General features: G+C 44.9%; 1 protein-coding gene across 10 annotated transcripts in view; it reads left to right on the top strand.

Moving 5' to 3' along the window:
- The window catches only part of BRSK2 (BR serine/threonine kinase 2), a 499,877-nt gene that overhangs the window by 377,980 nt on the left and 104,564 nt on the right, over positions 1–17,333 (top strand). For 7 of the 10 annotated variants that reach the window (XM_084630023.1, XM_084630021.1, XM_084630022.1 and 4 more), the window contains exons 10-13: positions 3,947–4,111; positions 4,920–5,017; positions 12,245–12,395; positions 16,422–16,487. In XM_084630023.1, coding sequence (XP_084486149.1) covers positions 3,947–4,111; positions 4,920–5,017; positions 12,245–12,395; positions 16,422–16,487 — 480 coding nt within the window. The remainder of the gene's footprint in view (positions 1–3,946; positions 4,112–4,919; positions 5,018–12,244; positions 12,396–16,421; positions 16,488–17,333) is intronic. The other 3 variants (XM_084630020.1, XM_084630025.1, XM_084630017.1) reach the window with 1 other exon arrangement.

Genomic DNA, 17,333 nt, shown 5'->3' on the forward strand with positions numbered 1-17,333 from the left:
ATGCAGCTAGATTTTGTGACAGAAAATTTTTGACTCAGAACATAGCTTGCCGAAAATCAGCAGATGAGCATCATTCTTTTCACCTTTGCCAATAAACCAAATGGGGATGAGATGAGCTACCCAGAGCTGCAGAATCCTGTAACACTTTGTCGGCTACTTCCTGGCTGAGAAGGTGCTAGGTTTACTAAAAAAAAATGGGAAAATAATGGTACCAATTCTGATTTGATTAGCACCTGCATAATTCCACTGAGTTTACAAAGGAGTAAGTGAGATCTGAATCAAACTCACTGTGCGTATCAGTGAGATACAAGTTAGAAAATTTGTGAGAAGGTTTAAAAAGCCTACCATGAGTTGGAATCATGTCCATTGCATGTACCATCACTCATAAGGGTGGAAGTATTTGTAAAGCAGCATTACATTCAACTGGTCTTTTAAAAAATATGTGCGATTTATAGCAGTCATCCTGTGACATGCATGTGAGCTGAAGTGCAACAAAATTTGTCATTTGCTCCAGACGGGGAGGAGAACAGACAGTATGGTAATGCCAGTCATAGCACAGAGCTGGTGATTTTCATTACCTGAAGCAGTGAAAGCCTTGCAGGTGATGTTCAGTTTCATCATAGATTTTTTTATTTACTTCATGAAGGAGTCTGAAAGTCTATGAGTACATATACAGCCTGACTTTGTCTGATCATGATCATGTTCAGGTCACAAGGAGAGGGCATTCCACAGTGCACAAAAGATAACCACCAGTGCTCTGTAGGCATGGCTCATTGCCTGCCATAAACTCTAATGTAAATGAAGATTTGCGATGGCACGCTGCAACAGATTAGGGATCCTAGCTGGAAATGCAAATTCTCCGGTGATTCTGAAAAATATTCATTTCTTTTTCATCCCTGTTAATTACACTGAGGTTATCTGCTTGTAATACAATGAATGTTTAACTGAGCCAATCCTAACAGTAAGGAACTTCAGGCAGATGAAACAAAAGCCACAGCTGCCTAAGAGCTCAGTCCTGCAGGCACCTACTACTGGGTATAGGACTTGATCCCACATAGCTCACTGAAGTCAATGGCAAAATTTTCATTGACTTTAATGGTTGAGGGTCAGAGACACAGTGCTTACGTATTTACTGCTCGAGGGCTAGATTCTGATAACCCTTCCGCTCCTTGGACAATGACTTACTCCAGGAGTAGTCCCATTGAAATGATTGGGACCGCTCATGGAGTAAGGTATTCTGATCAGAATCTGAGGATCAGAATTCTGGTACCCTTAGTCATGCGGAGGAGTACCTTACTCCACAAATAATCCCATTGACTTCCAAAGGATTTTTAGGTGGAGTAGGACTCTACTCAGCCAGAGGAACGGGGTCAGAATCTGACCCTGAATGAGTAGTCTCCATGAAGTCTGATCCTATTTACACCAGTGAAAATCCAGAGGGCAAGATTCTGTTTCCTTTACTTGTGTTAAGTAGTCCCTTATTCCACAGAGAGAGCCACTGAAATAAATGGGACTACTCACTGTAAAGGATATAGAATCTGGTCCACGTTGATTTAGCATTATGCTGTATCTGTCCCCAGTGAAACTACTGATGGTAGTAAGTATTACGGGCTAGATGGTGACACCCTTACTCACACGGCTAGCAGTGTCTCACCTCTGTTTGACTTCATTGACTCACAGAGTAGCCCCCCATTGACAGTCCCATTGACTTCACTGGGATTATTTGAGTAACGGCTCACTCACGTGAGTAGAGGCTTCACAACCCGGCAGTAAACACTTGCAGGATTAAGCCTTGAGTGTGTTTTGTGTAAACTGGCTTTAGCTGTATCTGCTGCACTGCATCTGTTGAGTACTCTTTTTCCAAGGTTAAAAATGGTTACACCAAGATGGGAGAGAGAGTAAGAATCCCTAGGAAGTCTTTCCAGGTGCGTCCAATGATCTACGGTAACACCTCCAGTCTGTGAACCACTGCAGAGGATACATCTTTGAAATGAATTTTAGCCACCTCAATGGGCTGGATCGGCACCTTACCACTTGCACTGACCAAGGTGCAGTGCATAGCTGCACTGCCCCAGCACACAACAGAGGCTGAATTGTGGCTCTGAGTCTCACAGTTCAGTCTCTGCTTTGCCCTTGCTCCCTGCGGGGAAGTAAGTGGTACCTGCCCTTTTCCTGGCACAGCTTGCTCCCTACTCAGCGCTGTGTTCCGCTGCTCTGGCTGGTGCCTTGAGGAGTGGAACCTCTCTCCACTCACCTGTTCGGCCCTACCATGGCTGCCATCTCCTGTGCATTGTGACCTGCAATGGAGGTAGCCCATCCAGGGACTAAGCGTGCACCTGGCCCCCCCATCCCTCTCCTGTGTAGATGCATGGATCAGCACAAGCCTAGAATGGGTTAAATTGCGTGACTATTTGTAGAACATGTTTGGATTATTTCCTCTAGCATCAAAGGGAAAATTCTGCCCACGACTCCACATGCTGCAAAGGGCACGGAGGGACATTTGGTGCAGGTTCCTGTAGCCCACAATGGGGAGTCTGTGCCACATGTGAATCCACTGCCCATGTCCCTCCTCTGCATAAGGAAGGGAGACCACCATACAAAAAGGCTACTATAGACCTCAGGCCGCTATGGCATCCATAGAGCCTCTCAAGAAGGTTCAGGATTTTTTCCTGCCCAACTCCTGCAAGAACCCCAGCACCAAGTCCATCTGTCTGAGCTTGGTGCAGGTTGCAGGATTCGATGCCCTGTGAATGAACTCAAAGGATGCTCGATGTGCTTGCACTTTATATTATTCAGTCTCCTGGATCTGGAATGAAACCTTGGCGTGTTATGTATAGCCAGAGTTTTTTGTTGCAGTGAATAATCAATATTTCCTGCTTCTAGTGAATGAAATGAGGCAATTATGTAAGAAGCTTGTTTTAGTCACCTTTTAAAAAGTGTTGTGCTTCTCTTACTGATTGCTTTTGTATTCCCAGCTCTGCCACTGACCAGCTGTCTGACCTTGGGCAAGTCCTTTGGGCCAGAATTTTCAAATGTGGGTGTCTAAACATAGGTATCTAGCAGTACGTCTACACGGCAATAAAACATTTGTGGCTGGCCCGTATCCCTTGACTCGGGCTCACGGGGCTCGGGCAGTAGGCTATAAACTTGCAGTTAGATGTTCAGGCTCAGGCTAGAGACTGGACTCTGAGATCCCATGAGGGGAGCGTGTCCCAGAGCCCAGGCTCCAGCCTAAGACTGAATGTGTTCACTGCAATTTTATAGCCTTGCAAGCCCAAGTCAGCTGACACAGGCCAGCTGAGGGTTTTTTATTGCAGTGTAGACACACCCTAAGAGTGTATTTAGGCACCTAAATAAAGAGCATGGTTTTTAGAAAGTGCCTAGCACCTTCCTCTAAAAATCAGGCCTATTTAAGATTTCTCAGGTTGGGCACCAGAAAATTGAGGTACCCCAAATCACTTTAGAAAGTTTGGACCCCTATAGGACTGCTCTGAAGCTCATCTCTGTTAAAATTAGGGATGGGTGATATCAACTTCTTCACAGTTCAAACTTTGGGAGGAAATTGTTCAACTTCACTTAGCCCAAGGTCTGATCTGCTCATGACACAGCAGCACCTCTAAGTGGAGTGATTTATAACTGTATGGTATCAGGACGCTAAGCAGCTGATAGTTCTTTTAGGGTTGGTACGATGGGAGCTCTTACTGCCTTTCTGCCCAAACAGGGAAGTTTCTCATTAAAGGCCCAATCCTGCAAGATGCTGATTACTCTCAGCTCCCATTGAATGTGTTCTGAAGGAAATTTCTCTCGGCCTTGCAAGGCCAGACTTCTCAATGGAATGTTGACACTCTTTTTCCATCTGTTGTTTTCGCCTCTGTCTCAGAGCAAGGGTTTCACTTGTTGTTCACCTCTCTCTGTCTGTCTCTGTCTCTTTCTCTCTCAATTGCAGAGGGGGTAAAAATGAACCAGAACCAGAGCAACCAATTCCTCGAAAGGTGCAGATTCGTTCTCTCCCTTCCCTGGAGGACATTGATCCAGACGTGTTAGACAGCATGCACTCCTTAGGCTGTTTCCGCGACCGAAATAAACTCTTACAGGACCTGTTGTCGGAAGAGTAAGCAATCACTCAATCTTAACATCGGTTTGGTGTCGGAGGGTTAGAGGGGATTACCAATGGGATATGGAGCCTTTTACTTCTAGAGCACAGATACGAACATGGCCCCGACAGGGAGGGACTGAAAGTCATTTCTCCTGCCCTGGCTGTTCAGTGAAAATGAGTTGGGAGGAAGGGGGAGGTCTCAGTGTACTCCTTAAAGCATAGGTGCCCCCTTATCACATAAATTACCATTGCAACTGGCATCCTTGTTAGGGAGATATGGTGGGTAGAATTACCTCTCTCAACCTCCATAGTTGATCTCTGCAGGTGAGGACTCACCTGCATGGGCAGGACAGCATAGGGAATTCGCACTGTTACTGCCTGCGCTATGCCTGCATCTGTTGGTAAATAAAATACTTCAGTTTCCAGAGCTCTGCCAGCTTTCCTAAGTGTTATGAGGGGTCGTCTAGTGGGCAACAGACTAGGATCCAGGAGATCTATCTTCAGTTCCTGACTCAGACACAAACTTCCTGTCCGGGCTTGGGCCATTCACTTATATTTACCCTGTGCCTCAGTTCCTCGTCTGTAAAATGGTGGTACATCTGCCTTCCTCAGTGGGGCCTTGGGAGGATCAAATCTATTGATGTTGTCAAGGCACTCAGATACTATGGTGCCGGGGGCCAGATAAGGAAAGAGATCATTAGATTTGGGTTATTTAGAACATTTGTAACTGTTGTGTTTGATGGGGGAAGGGTAATCTGCATTTTTTTTCTCTGTGGCATCTGCAGCAAGTTAGAAGGTTTCTTCCTTCATTTATTGTTTTCAGAGAAAACCAAGAGAAAATGATTTATTTTCTTCTCCTTGATCGGAAAGAGAGGTATCCCAGTCATGAGGATGAGGACCTGCCCCCTCGGAATGAAATAGGTATTTCAAACATGGTCCCAGTCATTTTTGACCCATTTCAGTCTGTCCCTCTTGGCTTTATCTTCCTACTGTTGGCATTCGCCCTCCCCTTTCCCACTGAAACAGGATACGATAGTACAAATGTTCTGTGAGGCTCCAGCAACCTGGGGAAGTCAGCTCTGCTGTTGAGCTAAAAGTAAAGGGTCTGCTTCTCAGCTACACTAAGGCCCTTTTACACCTCTCTGGCAGTGTAACAGGCCTTCGTATTTACTTTACACTGCCAATGTGGTGTAAAGGAGCTTTAGTTAACTGAGAATTCAGAGCACAGACTAGAGTTTAGACCATCTCCATCATTTGAAATGTAAGCACAGAAAGAGGGGCAGTTAATCAATGAGACATGGTATCTTTTTCTGCTCAGTATCTGGTCCCTTAGGTCCCAGTCTTCTCTAGGCTTAGTTTTACACGTGCAGGTATCCCCAGTAAAGTCAATAGAATTGCTCACATGTGTACAGGTAAGTATGCAGGATCAGGGTCTTTCAAGGAAATGACAGCAGTCACCTCTTCCTGAACACCCGCAAATCCACTCTAAATGTTAAAAGCAGGTAAAACAAACAAAAATCTGAAAAATTGGAAACTTAAACTTTGCGATAGAGCTGGTCACAACATTGGGGAGGGTTGTGAAAATGTCAGTTCCCCCCAGGTTTCAACAAAATTTGAAATTTCAAGGAATATTTTTGTGCAAATTTTAAAATTCAAAATATTTCAAAACAATGGGAGAAAAATCCACAAAAATGGCATCCTAATTTTCTCTCTCTCTCTCTCTCTCTCTCTCTCTCTCTCTCTCTCTATTTTTTTTTTTAATTTTTGAAATTCAACATTTTGGTGAAAATATTTGTCCAAAAAATTGAAATTTGGAAAATGTTGACCAGCTGTACTTTTCTAATATATGTATGTGTCAGTGTGTTCATCAGATCTCTATGAAAAATAGCATAGGGGGAAAACTGACAAGTATGATGGATATATGCATATATACATATATATATATATACATATACATGATATTCATATATACATATATGAAGGAGAGATGATGGTGCGTTAGAAAGGTTTTATCAGCCTGAAATATAAATGACCACATGATAGTTGAACAGGCCATGCCGAATGAGTTCCACTGCAATATTTATACCACACAGCTTACTATTGTGTATTAAAGATATTTTTGAACGATTTTCACATGTTTGTTGGGCTTACACATTGTATCCCTTTGTCTGTATAGCCAGGTAATCCTTTACCACTGTAGCGGTCTTGTAGTACTATTGTTACTTATTATTTGCATTGTGAAGCCATGGGCATAGACCCGGACCCCACTGTACTAGATGCTGTACAAACACAGAACGAAACGACATTCCTGGCTCCAAAGACCTTACAGTTGAAGTCAGGGTTCTCAACCTTTTCCTTTCTGAGGCCCCTGCAACATGCTACAAAAACTCCACGGCCCACCTGTGCCACAAGAACTGTTTTTCTGCATATAAAAACCAGGGCCAGCATTAGGGAGGAGCAAGCAGGGCAGTTGCCCAGGGCCCCATGCCACAGTGGGCCCCACGTAGCTTAGCTGCTCAAGCTTTAGCTTTGGCCCAGGTGGCAGGGCTCGGGGACGTGTAGCTTTGGCTTTCTGTCCTGGGCCCCAGTGAGTCTAATGCCAGTCCTGGTTGTCAGACCCCCTGAAACCTGCTCGTGGCCCACCAGGGGGCCTCGAACCCCTGGGTGAGAACTGCTGATCTAAGTGACTTCAACTATACATGACTCAAAGGGAATCAAAAATACATAACTAATAACATTTTAGAAAAGTACCTGAAATAGCATTTCTGTACATAGTAGTGTTGTGGTTTTTAAGTCTAGTATCTCATGACCTTCAGGGCTAGAAGCAAGTGCTGCCTATCCCATTGAAATGCTTGGACTCTCCCAGTCCTGCTGTGTGATGAAATATTGAACTTTAAATCTGTCAAGACTTAATTCAAGACTCATGCTCTGGGCTTCAGGTCTGTGCAGTTTTTCCAAGAAATCTCATATGTGGAGGAAACTATAAAGCGCTTACCTGGCAGGCTGATTTTTAACAATGTGACCTGCTTGAAGCTGCAGGGAGTTTGAAACGTTAGCATGCTTCTGGCGGAGATGGGTTAATAGGCAGAGTGTAGTTAATGTGGTCAAAGGTGCCTGATAAATGCAGTTTATCACATTGTTCTGTAATTTATCTATTTAATCACATGTATAGTTTATCACTACCCCATAAGTTTTGTGTATATTTGTGTGTGTGTATTCCTGACTTCCTACAGTGACTCGTTGACTTTTGACTTGGATAGATGATTTTGCAACACAGGGACAGGGCTCCCCTATGACACAGATACTTTTGCTATTGAACAGTAGTAGCAGAGGTGATTGAATCATTACCTCCAATGCATAAGTGAATACAAAGCCATGCCCTAACTATGTCATATACCTCTCCTCCCATCTCCCAGTCCTGTACCTCCCAGAACATTTTCACTTGCTGGTTCAAATACTGACCATCTGAATTGGAATTTTCTACACAGGATGAGAAAGAGTTCCCCAACAGCGGTAGGCTATCTTTGAGCCAGATATAGCACTGTGCTATGACAGCACGTTGTAGAATCCCCGAGCATTATTATTTGAGTGTTAGTAAGATCAGCTTCCTTTCCCAGAGGGGGTTTCCCTCTCCTCTGCTCCCAGCAGTGTCTCTAGGAACATGGGGCAAAGTTTAAGTAAGAGTAATCATGCTTTTGATGAATATCTTCTCATTAGCCATGAGCACTGACCTTGCTCCAAGAGAGAAGAGGAAGGGTGAAGGGAAATGGTAATGGATTTAATAATAACTGCTCTGAGAGACCACATTCCTCAGAGATGTGTGTTGCCTGAGCACTTGCCAAATAAAAGTACATGCACACATACTGAACTCTTCCTCTTTCTTTTTATGGTACAGTTTGGAAAGAATGGATGCAAGCAGTGAGCATAGGCTTCTGAATTCCAGTTGAAGCTCAAGGGGAGATCAGACTCTATCTCTATAAACTACCCTTCCCTTCCTGGTTTCCTTTTTGTGTTTGTTTCACTCTGTGTGCAGATATCTCTTTCTCAGAGAAGTAGGAGAAAGTTTTCTTTTTTCATCATTTGAGGCAATGTTCTATTACTTTTCTCCCTGCAAAGCTTCACCGGGAGCAGAAGTACACAAGCAGGAAACCTTCCTCCTTTTGCTCTCTGCGTTGCTGTGTAATCTTGTTCGTTGGTGATTTGTTAACACCAGTTTAGCTTCGGTGGGGAGGGCTTCTGTCCTCGGACTTTGGAGGTCGCAAATTGGACCTGGGAGGTTGGAAGCTGAGAAACAAGCTGACAGATCTTCTCTTGTGTCAGAGGAACTTTCAGTGCAAATCGATGCTTTGAAGGTTAAATGGAAAATGTGGTGGAAGAGCAGCTGTGGGGAGTCTGCAGGTCCAGCCCTTCTGTTGTGGCACCCTTTGTAAAGCAGAACATGTGACACAGCTTCCTCCAAATCTACAGCAGCGCATCTTCAACTCTGCATAACCATGACACACTCCAGCCTGCCTTCAACTTGCTTTCAGCTGCCTTCAGCCTGTGGCAGAATAACTGTATTTAATTATCAGTGCAACTTGGTTACTTAATTATCAGCATGATCATCACAAAGGCAAATCCCAAAGGGATGTAGACTCCTTGCAGATTGAGCACACCACAGATCAATCTCTCAGTAGGTCCTTAAGACAGTGTGGCTGACTGTTCGGTCTGTGCCCATCCGTGGCATTCTTATGCACCACCTCGGCTTTTGGTGACAACCTGAGTAGCATCCTGTAGCAATATTCCTTGGTAAATATGCTTCATAGTTTGTTGGTCTTCCATCCTAAGAATATGTCCATACCAACTGTCAAGGTTCCTTCCCCACTCTGAACTCTAGGGTACAGATGTGGGGACCTGCATGAAAACCTCCTAAGCTTACTTTTACCAGCTTAGGTTCAAACTTCCCCAAGGTACAAACTATTTTACCTTTTGCCCTTGGACTTTTGCTGCCACCACCAAATGTCTAACCGGTTTTATTTTATTAGGAAAGAGCCCGTTTGGAAACGTCTTTCCCCCCAAAATCCTCACCAAAACCTTGCACATCCCTTCCTGAGGAAGGTTTGATAAAAATCCTCACCAATTTGCATAGATGACCACAGACCCAAACCCTTGGATCTTAAGAACAATGAAAAAGCAATCAGTTTCTTAAAAGGAGAATTTTAATAGAAGAAAAAGTAAAAAGAATCACCTCTGTAAAATCAGGATGGTAAATACCTTACAGGGTAATTAGATTCAAAACACAGAGAATCCCTCTAGGCAAAACCTTAAGTTACAAAAAGACACAAAAACAGTAATATCCATTCCATTCAGCACAGCTTATTTTCTCAGCCATTTAAAGAAAACAGAATCAAACACATATCTAGCTAGATTACTTACTAAGTTCTAAGACTCCATTCCTGTTCTGTCCCCAGCAAAAGCATCACACAGACAGACCCAGACCCTTTGTTTCTCCCCCCTCCAGCTTTGAAAATATCTTGTCTCCCCATTGGTCATTGTAGTGAGGTGCCAGCGAGGTTATCCTAGCTTCTTAACCCTTACAGGTGAAAGGGTTTTTCCTCTGGCCAGGAGGGATTTTAAAGGTGTTTACCCTTCCCTTTATATTTATGACACAAACGAAGAAAGACACCAAACTGAAGTAAGACTCACTGGCCTGTAATTCCCAGGATTGCTCCCTCCAACATTTGCTGCCCTCCAACCCTCTGGTATAGTAACTGATTTTAAGGAGAGATTGAATATTTTAGTTAGCAGCTCAGTCACTTTATCCTTGTGTTCCTGCAGAAGTCTTGGGTATATCCCAGCCAATCCTAATGACTTGCTGTTGTTAGTTTTTTGACAGTTCCTCATCTTTAATATGTTTAAAAAAATAGATTGGAGGTAGATATCTCCCCAACATCTTATGTGGTGGAGTTTAATGCAAAGGAATCATTTAGTTTCTCAGCAATATCCTTATCCTCCTTAATTGCTCCTGTTACTCTCTGATGGGCCAGCTGACCCACGGTCCTGTCCACAAGCTTCCTGCTTCTGATATGTTTGCAAGATGTCTCATAATTTGTGTTTGTCTTTGGCTAATTGCTCTTCATAGTCTTTCTTAGCTCTCTCCTAACTCCCAGCTTACGTTTGACTTGCCGTACTTAATGCTCCATGTTATGGGTGTCACTTGGGCTGGATTTCCATTTGCTGAAGTCTCCTATTTTGATCTGGTTTGGCTCAAATTAGCCCTTGAACCTTGCCATTTGATTAGACTGGGTTTTTTCTTCCCTTCTTGCTTCCTTTGTTGTTGAGGGTTAGCCATACCTTAGGTGACTCTGTTACTCCGCCAAAGTAACCCATGTGCCACATCTGAGGATTTTCCTTTCCTTGCTTTTGAGTTAGCCTCTCTCAGACTGGCTTAATCTTTTATTTTATTTTTAAGTCCCCCTTTCTAAAGTTTAGTGTCCCCAGGCTAGTCTTTGATATCATCCCTTTGCTGAAAACATTGAACTTAATTAAATTCCGGTCACTGTTGCTTCATGATTCAGCTACAATTACTTTTTGAACCAACGGTAGCGTGTTACATAAGACTAACTGGAGAACAGCCTCTCTTCTTGATTTAGCTGTTTGAAGCAGCCATCATTAAAGCTGTCAAGAAACTATTTCTGTAAACCTTGTCCCAATGTCACATTTGACCAGTTCATATGTGTGCAGTTGAAGGCACTCACTGTTATTGCTTTATTGGATCTTTCTGCCTTTTTGATTTATTGATTTGTTTTTCTGCTTCCTTTTTAACAGGAGAAATATGATTGTTAATGATAAATAATAAAAATGATTAGAGGCCTCACACTGGTCAGACCCCATTGTGCTCCCCATTGTTTGCATATATAGTAAATAATAGTTCCTGTCCTATGGGGCTCACAGTTTAGAAGACAAGACATAAGAGAGAGATGAAACAAGCAAGTGGGTGGAGGTAGCAGTGGAGGATGGGGTAACAAAAATAAACAGAGTATCAATATTGACGATGATAATTATTATTAATAATAATAATTAATTGAAGTACCAGGAACATTAAAACTGGGTTCCCATGGTTTAAATACAGGATCTCTTGATGGGGGAAGGGTCTCAGAGAATGTTTTTTGTGAGCTCTCCAATCTCAATGGAAGAGGCAAACGATATCTTCTCTCTAAGGTATTCATTAGTCATTGGAACTGGATAGGTCTTTACAGTTACAAACAAACGAAGGGTTTTAAACAGCCTCACTTTAAAAAAAAAATCCTTTCTCCTCTCACTTGCTCAGCTGTCCTTCTTGGTGTGGGTGTGCTACCATCAGAGTCAGGATGATCCAGTGATTAGGGCACTGGCTGGGGACTCAGGAGACCAGCCCCACCACAGACTTCCTGTGTGACCTTGTGCAAGTCACTTAGGGCCAGATTTTTCAAGGTATTTCAGCAACTAAAGATCCACATTTCCATAGGAATGGCGCACTTTGGTGCTTTTGAAAATCTCTCTAGGCACTTGTCTGCATCTTTAGGTGCCTAAATACCTTTAGAAATCTGGTTTCTAGTGCCTCAGATCCCCATCTATGAAATAGGGATAATAGTACTAGCCTACCGCACAGGAGTGTTGTGAGGTTGAACACACTACAGATTGTGAAGTGCTCAGTTACTGCAGTCATGGAGCCATATAAGCACCATATATAGATTTCTCTCACTCTCCAGTCACCATAGAGTCACCCAGGTTAGACAAGACCTTAATTTTTCATGTAAAGAGAAAGTAGGGGGGAAAGAAACCCCAAAACTTTCAGGCCTTCTTCATACAGCATTCTCTTCCCTCCACCACTCACTCCCCTCCCATCCCATGCTCGGTAGATCAACCTTGACTGATGTTTTGAATGTTTGCAAGCAGCATCTGAGACACATGCATTGTGTGGCCACTGTGAAGAGGTGAAATTTGTGACTTGGGCAAGAGGAGATTGCAAATGTTTCTTCCCCTTCATCAGGGGACAATCACCTCGCTCTCTGTGGGGGGAGATGAGCAAGGGGGATTGCTGAGGGAGGACTGCCAGGCCGGGCCAGCCTGAACCACAGGAGATGGGCCACAGCCAGACTCAGCTGACTGCATTCTCTCTGCACAAAGATCCCCCTAGGAAGCGTGTGGACTCCCCAATGCTGAACCGGCACGGGAAGCGGCGGCCAGAGCGGAAGTCGATGGAGGTTCTCAGTGTGACGGATGGCGGTTCCCCAGTCCCAGCTCGCAGAGCTATTGAAATGGCACAGCATGGACAGAGGTAGGTAGCCCCCATAGCCAGGAAAGATGAACCCCGTACTCCTTGCCTCCCCTACTTCCCCTCTACACCCTATGCACAGGAGGAGTTCGAGAAAATGTTCTATCCACACCAGCATTCGTGGAAACATCCAGCAGCGCTCATGGTTACTGGCACCAGCGTATCAGTTCTGTCCATGGCGTGAGGGTCCTGTCCATTGAACCCTTTTACTCAGAATCCTACTGAGACCCTTGAAACTGGTGTCATGAGAATAGTATGAATCTGGAGAAACCCTACCTGACTCCTTTGGGTGCTTCTCAGGGCTGCTGTCAAACTCAGTATGGCCCTGACGCTTGTAGCTCACTGGATTTCTTAAGCATGGTGGGTATGTATCATTCCAGTTCTCTTATATGCAAGGAAACTGCTGCTGTTGTGGTATGCTGGAGAGGAGTGGGGGGGAATGGTGTCCCCAGGGGAACTGCTGTGCAAGCTGCCCTTCTGGTTGTGGTATACCATGGAGATGGTTTCCACGCTCATTACAGGAGGGCCACACCAGGGAAAGGCAGAAGGAAAGCATGTGTATTTGGAACAACACAGAGATATACCAATCTGTATCAAAGAACATCACATGTACATATACTGTCAATGCTTTAGCTTGTAATTCAGCTTTTGTGACATGGTCTTTTCCCTCAGCTGTTAAGATCTGCTCAGGAAGAGTCTCCTGTGCCCAGAAGCTCCTTTGCTGGCTGGCAGCTGGGCGAAGAGCATGAAATAAAGATGTTCAGAGGCCCTTAGAACTGCCTGTGATTCTTGTTGGATGGCTGAGGCAGTTCTAACCCTTGAGTGAAGAAAGCTATTCCCCGAGAGCTGCTAGGATTTATTCCTGGGATCCATGGCTGGGTATCCTTAAGATTCAATGTCTGAAAGATTCCGCATCATAGGTCAGACAGGACACCAGCTTTATTCCCCCTCCCCCAACAGTGAAATAAAAGGATCTCTATAGTGATCAGGGAGCTGTTTCGGGGAAACGTGTGTTTCACAGAGGCCGCGGATGTCAAAGAAGGTAGAATGAAGAATAAGACTGAACACTCTGGGAACAAACAGTTACCAAGCAGTAGTCACTAGAATCAAACATCCACCTTTTCCCCATCTCGCCTTTAATCCAGTCCTGGTACCTGGAGGTCCTGTTTGCCCATGAAGTTCTCATGTATGAGACAGCCTCTGGTGCAGTGTGCGGACTTCAGCACCCAGCTGCAGACAGTTTGTTGCCTTAGTAAGCTGCTGTACTCTGCAGTTGCTTGCGGGGAGCATTTACCTAGGTGGAACAACAAAGAGGAACCAGGAATAATGGTGAGACAGACAAATTGAGTTAGGAGCAAGACATTCAACCAGCCTAGAGCTTCCTGGCCTGATCCTGATGTGTTCTGATAGTTGGAACACTCCCTGCCATCTCTCACCTTTGGCTTGGGAGTCCATAACAAGTTGTCAGAAAGCTAAAAAAAGGGGAAATCAAGGGCTCGTATTATCCAGCATATTCTGTTTTGCTTTGAATGTCCTCTTCTCCCCCACAATTGGAAAATGTTGCAATATGAGGTGATCAGTGGAAAGAGACACAAGAGGAATGTCTGAGATTATCTCAGAGACACTGAAGAGAGATGCGTTGGCGGCATTTCAATGAGGGATGTCTTTAGCTTAAAAAAGGCAGGACTCATGCCAGAGGTGTCAGGGTCAATCAAAAGGGATACACTGGGAGTGTGTGTGCAGCAGACAACTTCAGCTAAAGCAAAACATACAGATCTGATGAAGGACAGTGGAGGGGCACACGCTGACATTCTGCGGGATGATGCCCAGTTCAGTGGTGCATATTTTGGAAGAGGTTAAGGGGAAGGTGCTATTTTATTTCAGGCTCAGGCTTTCATTATTCTCCACATCTGTAGATGACAACGGCACAGGGTGAGTTGCTGGCAGTGTGATTATTTATAACGTGAGCCGGCTTCATTAACACATGCCACTGCACGGAGAGTGTCTGGGGATGGTGCACTGCTGATAGGGGCACCATCTGTCAGAACAGTCAGTAACAAAACGCTAGGTGCCTGCGCCAAGAATCAGGCTTTTTAAGGCTAGCTGTATAGTATTCAGCAGCAAGTGACCCCCAGACGGTGGATTTTGCAGCACTTCTTCTTAGCCCGGTGTCTTTCAGGGGGGTGGTGCTGCCCTGATAGTCTCAGTCTGGGCAGATGGATAGAAACTGCTGTATTCCAGGAGGATTGTACTGCACTCGGAAGGTGAAGAGAGACTGAGGAGACAGTCCTAGTTAGAGATGAATGACTGTGTAAACACCAGGAAATATACACCCATTGCTTCCTTCACAAGCTACCAGAGATGCTTCTCTAGCTCAGTGGGCAAAGCACTCCCTTGTGACTTGTGTTTTAGTCCCACTGTAGCGAACATCTGTTTATTTGCAGAAAGGGTATGCATGTGATAGCCTCCAGTTGTATGTGGATAAACAACGCTCTTGGCACCTTGTCTGGGACCACAGGAGCCTCTAATCTTGATATTATGGGCTTGATATCCTGTTAGAGTAGCCACTCAAGCTTGAAATAGGGGACTCAAACCCAACAGGTTGGTAAAAGAGCTTTTGTGCTGAAAGCATTAGGAAAAAACATAGCCCTTCAGTGACTTAGTCCTGGAGAAGAACAGGGGAACAAGTGAAGTCCTACACAGGGACTGGCTTCCAGCTTACAAGCTGCTGCCCATCCAGCGCTGCTTGAAACAATGGTGTTGGCTCTCTACGTGCTCTCTGTTGTTTCTCTGACTGTATGTGACACACTAAAAGCACACAAACACCCACTGCGCCTACATCTGGTGGTTTGATTTGGCTTTATCCTGATTTTAGCCAGCCCAAATGTATTGAAGGGGAGAGTGGTACTGAGCTACATCACTGCCAATGCTTTTCTTTCCCACCAATTTCAGACTGCTTGGCTCCTCCTAGAAGCCACAGCTTCACTCCTGCCAGGAGAAACGTCAGAGGGGAGGGGATAGGTGCACGGAACACTGCAGACACCTCCTGGCACTAAGAATCTTGTGAAATGGACAGCCCCTCCTTTAGGTGGCACCTGTTACCCCTTCAGCCGCTGGAACCTCTGCTGGGGTGCCAGAATTTTCACAGTGGCAAGGGTCAGAGTTGAGAAGATTTGATCAAACTTCCTAAAGTTGATTCCATCAACTATTCATTTTCCTTCCATTCTTTTTCTTGTGGGTTGCTGAGGTGGATAGCACGAATGAAATATCAGCCAGTGCTGGCAGGCTGTATTGTGAAGAGCACCTATCCACATAACACGGCGCTAACACGTAACATAGACCTCCTTTAGCGAGGCTTTTAGAGTCCTGCTTCTCAGCTACTGGGATTCTGACCCAAGTTTGGGAAGCAGAATGGTTCTTCCTGAGGATGGAGAGGGGTGTGGGACTGGCAGGAACAAGCCATGAAGAGTAGAAAAATAAAAGAGGCCTTTAAGAAGATCTGCTTGCAGTTTTGAATCCGTGCCCAGTGTGTGCTTAGTGTTAATGACTTCCCGGAAAGGCTTTCAGATTCCCAGCAGGAGTAAGGAGGGCTTTGCTATTTTCACATTCAAGCATGGTCCATCTCCAGTGAGAAATGTGAGCAAGTGGACTCCAGCTGGGGTTGTCAGTGCAGTAACGGGGAGCAGGGTGTTGGGTGTGTTTGTTGGGGAGGTCACAGACCACGAGAGGCTAGGAGTCTACTCTTAGAGAATACTTCTACTGGGGTCTGATTCTGCCATGTGCTTAAGGTCTCAGCTCTCACCAAAGCCAGTGGGACTGGGAGTTGAGGAAGCTCAGCACCTTCGAGAGATGATCAGCACCATTCAGGATGGAGCCATAGTTTGGAAAGGAGCAGGAAAGGTGTTTTGGAGATTTGCTTTAAAAAGGACATGGGTCGGGAGGGCTTAGTGTCAGGGACGCTTTCAGGTGAATCTCTTTTATGAATGTCCATATTAGTAACTCTGTTTTCTCACTTTGTTCCTGCCATAGTAAAACAATGTTCAGTAAAAGCCTGGATATCTCTGAAGCCAATCCCAAATTCAACAAAGAAGAAAGGTATAAACACTGACAATCTGTTCCTCTCCTCTACCTCACTGCTGAGACCTTAAAGATGCAGCACTTATCTTCTCCATATGGGGATGCAGCTGCTCATGCCTAAAGAGAGCCAGGGAGGGTGGGCGGTGTTTTGTGGGGATTTGGGGGGATTTTGTGTGTGTCTTCTGCTGTAGAATGCTATGTATTTTTATATACAACCCTTCATATGAATCTGTCCCCAAATGCTTCACGCACGGGCTTGGATTTTAGGATTTCCCCCTAAAATTTCATATTATTGCTACCACTGAATCAGCCTCCCTGGGTGTTCACAATGGTGGGAGTGTACCAGTGTAGAAAGGGGACTGGTATTTTAAACCACCGTGTTATCTAAACCTGCTGTAAGAAAGGCAGAAAACTCTGGGCTTTAAAGGCCAGCAGCCATGTGGAGCTCTGTCGACACTACACTCCCATCATTGCCAACTCCAGTGCGGCTGAGGCAGCGGTAGCAATGGTGGGAAGTTTTAGGCTCAGAAGAAAAATGCCTTCAGCCAAGGGGCAGGCTCTTTAAGGCTGTTGTGGATGCACGAGCCAGAGAGAGAAAGGGAAGGAATAGTTAGAGGGGAGATTGAATCAGGACGCTGCAGACTCAGTGACTCAGGGAATAGTTGCAGGTAGCAGGGAAAGAATAAGCAAAAGGGGCAACTCCCAGCTGCTGCGGAGAGGGGCAAATGGGGCTGGGGCAGAGAGGCCGCCAAATTTGGGAATTTAAATAGAGACTCTTGGGCTCATTTACAAAATTAATTTCGCCTTTTGGAGGAAGAGGGTGTTGTGAAACACTGAACACCAGAGTGATGGAGCTCATTTCTG

This window comes from Lepidochelys olivacea, assembly GCF_965140295.1.
Source record: "Lepidochelys olivacea isolate rLepOli2 genome assembly, chromosome: 6".
In the NCBI taxonomy this organism is placed as follows: domain Eukaryota; kingdom Metazoa; phylum Chordata; order Testudines; family Cheloniidae; genus Lepidochelys; species Lepidochelys olivacea.